General features: G+C 39.2%; 1 protein-coding gene across 1 annotated transcript in view; it reads right to left on the bottom strand.

The window, feature by feature from the left end:
- Positions 1-4006, bottom strand: part of ift80 (intraflagellar transport 80 homolog (Chlamydomonas)) — a 47899-nt gene extending 43893 nt beyond the window's left edge. The window contains exons 1-3 of the mRNA XM_072392343.1: positions 3878-4006; positions 3661-3729; positions 713-822 (exon numbers count right to left, since the gene is read on the bottom strand). Coding sequence (XP_072248444.1) covers positions 713-822; positions 3661-3729; positions 3878-3965 — 267 coding nt within the window. The 5' untranslated portion in view covers positions 3966-4006. The remainder of the gene's footprint in view (positions 1-712; positions 823-3660; positions 3730-3877) is intronic.
- Between the last annotated feature and the right edge of the window lie 2424 nt (positions 4007-6430).

Raw genomic sequence — 6430 nt, forward strand, 5'->3', positions numbered from 1 at the left:
TCGTGAAAATGGTGAAAAAACCCAAAGTTTTCACGTGTTCCATCTTGCTCCACATGTCATCTATAAACCGCTACCCAGCCCTCAAACAAATACAAATATTATTCTAGGTACTTTTTAAACTGTATTTTACACTTTGTCATTTCATGGATAACTGTTTAAAAATGTAAATGTAATTGTCCTGCATTTAGGGATTTACACAAATTTTGTTTCCACTTAAATTCCAGATCTTTTACTTTTCTTTCTTCTTTTTCCTGCTAAGCTTTGCAGAGCAGCAATGCAACGCATCCTAAGTTGGGATCTTAAAAACTGGTTTGCTAAATTCATCTGGAATTTCAACAATCTCAACGATAACGAAAATGAAGCTTGAATCTTTAACAAGATAACTTGAGATTCAGAGCTCTTGTGGATCTATTTTAAAAGTTTTCTCTTTACACAACAAGTGCAAAAAAAAAAAAGATCCCCTGTTGTCAAAGACGACACAGAAGAAGTAGTAAGAGCTGCACATACACTGTTCTACCTGTCCAACACAGGACCCTCACTGAGGATGGACAGAACTAAGCCACTGTGACTCAGATATCACTAATAGGTACATTATGACCTAAATGCATTGCTCTTTATTGGGTCTTTATGTGTCTGTGCGCACATGAGAGAGTGTTTACGGAAATGGACTCAATGTTTCCTTTTTTCAATTTGAAAAAAAAAAGCTGTGTACCTGTAAGACTTTAGCACTGGGCTGTAGAGGCTTGATGATAAGCTGCCTTCCTGATGTGTAGAGTATCCTGTCTGAGTCTGGACCCCAGGCCACAGAATATACAGGAGACCCTAGAAATGAAGAGAAATACAGACATACAATCTCTGATTAATCGAAGTTTGGAGCAATGGACTGGGCTTCAGCTTGTATGCACTTTTGGCTGTTTCTGATGCAGCTTTACAAAGATGCTGTGCTCTCTGTCACTGACAAACTAGACGTTTGTGTGAACAGCAGCTACAGCAGAACTAATTCCTCTACTCAGAAGGTATCACATTCCCTCGGAGACCTCAGAATCAGCCTAACAGCACTTAGCTTACAGGGAAACCAGCTGAGAAAAATCGGTCTAACTTCTTCATAAGCACACGTGTGTGTAGACATGCACATGTTAGAGGGAAAGTGTGTATGTGTCTGTATGCGTGAGCTTGTTTTTCTATTGCTATGAGGTTTGACTTCTTTATGGGGACCAAAATGTTGGATGCTAAAGAGTTAGCCACTTAAATGAGGGTGAGGACTTTTAGGGTTATAGTTAGAATTTGGTCTGGGTAAGTGTTAGGATTAGGGCATTCAAATGTGATTCTTAAGGTTAGAATAAGGGGCTGGGAAATGTATCATGTCAATGGTGTCCCCATGAAGACAGTAATGCATGAATGTGTGTGTTTAAGTTGAGTTGTGGCTACACGCGTGTGCAGGGGAGGGGGCCTGACATTTAACCTCACTCCAGGTGCATGTGGTTTCTCACAAATGCCAGCTGGTCACATGATCTAAATCTGACGAAGGCGATGAGAGGGGTTGAGACAAGTTCCTCTTTCCTCCCTCTCGCTCAGATCCAACCTCTTCCTAGAGCTCACTCTTAAAATGGGTCATAAGGTACCCAAAAAGAACAGCGTGATCCTACAGCGTGTGTGTGTGTGTGTGTGTGTCTTAGGCTCTGAGGCGAAGCAACACCTGCAGTAACCTGGGTGCCATGTGGTGTTTATCTAAAAAGCAATGCGACTAAATCCAGGCACAGAGCTCCAGATCTTTAGAAGATCCCACCATCCAACAGTTTACTCTGAAAACACTAACCAAAAGAAACCGCTGCTATATGTAGCTACGTATTCATGTTTCCCTGCTAGGTTTTCTACAGCTACTTTCATTCATCAAAGGTTTTCTCCAGAAGCCAAATTTTACCCCCATTTTTTTTTTCTGTTGCAGAACTGAAACAAAAAAAAAAGTTTAATAAGTCAAACTGCACAATAAATCAATTAATAAATAAGCCATCTGTGAATGCTGGAGAGAGGAGCGTAGCATTAGGAGTAATTTCTTATGGCCTTTAATAAAACTTCACTATAAAGCTTTGAAAGTTTACGGCACTTCTAATGAAGGAAAACCATAGAACTGGAACACTCGCTCTGCTTTTCTTCTACTGAACACAATCAGATCCTCAGAGGCCAAAAACATACACATTTGCACATCACACACAGCTTTATACAGCTACGCAGCCACACAAGGAAAAAACAAAAGCTTTCCTCTTTGATTACTCATTAGAAATCAAATGGAAACTGCAGATTGCCCAGTCAGTAGAAGGAAAAGGATGAAGAGTAACGACAGAGAACAAGTAAAGTGTGAAAATATGTCTGAAGGAGCGGACTGCTCCACAGGCAGTTGCTGTTTGTCTGATGTCAAACAGAAGTAAGATGAGCTGGTCAGCTGGTGTCACGTCACTAAAGCTGTTTTCATACATGAACGCAGGAGATTCTCCGGGGAATGAGTGAACGATTAGGTCCTGGCTTTGTCCACCGGCGACATTCACACCCGCCTTTCACAACGGAAGATTCTCTGCTGGAGATGCACTCTCACAACTGGAAATATCGTGGAGGGGCATTTGAGCTCTGAGAGGACGCGGCACATGACAAAAAAGTACAATGTGGAAATCTCTGTTGAGCAGGTCAAGAATGGCAGATAATGCTCATCGATGACAGTTTTTGTGTTAACACTGTCAATAATACATTTATTCAGAAGCATTACGAAATGCAATACGAAAACGAGTACAAAGCAACAGCTTTTACCAGTGCACAGTCACCCGCTGCAAATGTTCCAGAAGCTTTTCCTGCAGCATTCACACATCGGCCCATGCTGTATCTGGTAAGCTCTGCAAGGAGTCAGGAGCAAATGCAGGCATTTGCACTCTACCATCCAGCCCTGCCGGAACATCTCTGAGTTCAGGGCTGCAGTGAATGTGTAATAATGGCTTAAGAGAAGGCGAGGGCTGTAACAATAGACGTGAATGGAGCTGCGCCCGTATGGGTCTCGCATTTGTTTTCTTTTTCGTTTTTTTTTTTCCTGACGTCACAAGAGACACTCTTTGAGGTCCAAAAGAAAGATAAAATATCAGCGCTGTCTATGAGCGTGAATTAGAGAGACAATGCAACGAGGAAAGAGAAATGGACTGCGGCCAACTCGAAAATACAGGTGTTAGCTTTGTTGCACACATGATTTCCAGATGTTACAAAAAAAGAGTCACCTTTTTGCTGGGTGGGGGGATGGGGGGTGACATAATGTCAAACCATCATTGCATTATCTTTCTTCAAGAAATTGTTTTTTTTAGTCTAGTATCAATAAGCGTAAAAAGAAAGGTTTAACATCATCTTGCACAATCAGAACTAGACTTTCTGATTAAAACCATCCTTTTTGGCAGTGAAATCATTGGAAACAGTCTGAAGTTTGACCTCCTAAATTTAATGAAGGCAATAAAAGAAACTGCAGATGATTCAGTTTGAAATCAGCCTATTTCAAAATGCTATAGTACCAGAATAAGAAAGTGCTGACTGAGTGATCATCATCCAATGTGCAGCTTTGCAAGAACACTAATAATAGATAACTGGCTTTGTTTCAGTGAAACAAAACAACTGGGGAGTTTTTTGCCTGACCTTGGCTGGCTAGTGTTGAGCGTAGCATCCCACTTTTTGACCAGATCTTGATCTGTCCATCTTCTCCGGCTAAGAGATGAGAGAAACAATTTAAATTAGCATCGGGGACTTCTGAACGTTTTAAATTCTCATTTTGATGAAAAAAAGAGAAGAAAATACAAGAGGCTGTTTGAATGGAGATTAAAAAAAAATGAAAATGTGTTCAGGTCATCTTAACCTGTGATAAGAGCAGTCCCATCATAGTTCCATCTTCCAGCCAAAACCGCTCCTTTGTGTGCTTCGACACTTTTCTCAATGCGTCCCATCTTGGAGGCAAGGTGGAATTTTCCTGTAGTGAGAGAAAAAACAAAAAATGCGCTCGATTGTACAAAGCTTTGAACTGATGTGAGTGTTTCCAGTCTTACATGCAAAACAGTAATGTGTACTGGTATACACTGGCTTCTAAATGGATGCATTCTTATTCACAGATTATTCATATGTGAGTGCAATTTCAGTGGCTGCATAAAGCAAATGGACCAAACTCATTTTTATGGCCAATCCAAAATATTAGACGAGGGAAAATATCCACTAAGCTTAAAAAAAAAAACACATTATAATACATGGACTGTATAAATAAATGCATCACAACCACTCCCATTACACACAATTATCATCAAAGCGATACTTCTCCAATAAACTAAATTACAAACTTGAAGCACGAAGCAGATGAGTGAAACTAAACTGTTTCTGTTGGTTGAATTGGAGCAATTTTCTATTTGCTAGACATGAAAGGGTGATCAGGCATGGAGACAGTTATTGAAGACGCTAGCCTAACATATACTTTGTGGCAGTGTATATTAAAAATTCAGAATGTTCTATGTAATTTCTGGCAGCCTATAACTGCAAATCAGCACGCTGCCGCTCTCTCCCGTTTCTAAATTTGGACGTCCCAACAAAAGTGCATGTTACTGATCCAGCAGGTAGTCAGCAAAACAGGCATGTACAGCTGCAAAAAAACACCCAAACTTTCAACTTAAAACAATGTTTCTATTTCTACAACAACACCGCTATCAGCAGTCCAAAGTGTGGGAAGTCCTTTAGTGTGATAGACTGTTTGTTTGCTTGTAATCTGGGAAATGTTTTCTTATGATGTCTTAAAATAACATAACTTCTTTTTTTTTTTTTTTGCCCTATTCATATGCCGTTTAATAAGAAACAAAAATAAAAAATAAAAAAAAGAGAAAAGAGAAGAGGGCCAAATATCTCCCTCATGATTAACTGGCTTTACTCAGTGCCAAGTCTATTTCCATTGAACACAATATCCTTTTTGGTAGAATGACACATTTAAGCCATGTTGCTATGCCCTTTAGCGATGAGGAAATAAGAATCTCAAGTAATGTAGTACAAATATCATTCAGATATTTTATGTTTAGATTTGAAAGGACAGACAGAAAATCACAGTTCATGAAATGTTTGTAAGTGTGAAAATTAAAATTACACGGAATAACCAAAACACTTCCACAGGGATGGGAGGCTGAGTAATCGCAAAAGGTTCAGAAAAGCCACAAAATGGATGCAAAGTCCCACAAGCCTTACAAACCCTGGCTATTAGACGGATTTCTTTTCAACTCAACCTAAAGTCACACAAAAGGTTATATGTACAGATCTGCAGTACAGAATCTTCTTTGATTGGGATATTTTGGGGCACACAATAACTAAAAGAATAAATCCACAACTATTGTGCTCACATTTCTCTTCTCCTATTTCAAGCCATATCCGTAGCGATTAATATTTGTGCAACTTGAATGAAACAAGAAGCCCGAAGAAAGTTGCAAAAGTGAATTCTAACAGAGTTTTCACAAGTCTCAAGTCTGCCAGAGAAAATTGCTGCTTCAGTTTGTGGGTGTGTTTATGCAACCCTACACTGCCATTACAGTTGTGACCACACATTGCCTGCCATAGCTGTACATCCATACTCTGTGTTTATATCTAATATAGGATGAAAAACAGACATAAGAGACCATGTAGATACATGTCACAGAGACTGTATCCCAGAGTTAAGCAATACAAATGCACAGCAAATAATCCACCTTTAGTGATATTACACTGAATTCCTCCTAAGTATAAAATCGAGACTGAGAAATAAAAAGAATACCAGTGAATTGACTAAAAAAAGTGACGTTTTTGTGACATTTGATAAATATCAAAATGTATTTTACTAATTTCATTTTCTGTGTTTACAGAAAACGGGCAATGATTTCTGTCGAGTGGCTACATACAGTGATATCTGTTTTTAGAAACAAAGCTCTGTAGCCTGGAGGATTTCAGAGAACACATATAGACTTGCCATCAGTGCTGGTGAGGACAAAAATCTCAGCCTGCGTCTGTTTTTTGCCACCAACAGTTTTGGGGAACCAATGTAGGTCAATGGGGTAAATGTCCTCTGGCAATCTGACAACCAGATTGGTTTCGTTGTTGAGCAGGTTCCACTTAAGGATCTGATGATCCTCACTACATGAGTACAGCTCATCTGCTGTGGTCCAACCCACACAACTCACAAGTTCCTTATGTGATATGCTGTTAAGGACAATAATCAACTTTTTAGTAATTCAACTGACTGTATGAGTGGCTAATGCAATAAATAGATTCATTCGAGGGAACTGTTACTTTCACTGATTTGTTTTCTTTATCTTAATAAATGATGGCCCAATATTTAACAAAAACAAAACTATTTTTAGCATATACACACATTAGTGTATATTTACTGGTCTATCTATAGGGAACACCATTT

The sequence above is a fragment of the Leuresthes tenuis genome, unplaced genomic scaffold (assembly GCF_036924035.1).
Source record: "Leuresthes tenuis unplaced genomic scaffold, fLeuTen1.0.hap1 SCAF_9, whole genome shotgun sequence".
In the NCBI taxonomy this organism is placed as follows: Eukaryota; Metazoa; Chordata; class Actinopteri; order Atheriniformes; family Atherinopsidae; genus Leuresthes; species Leuresthes tenuis.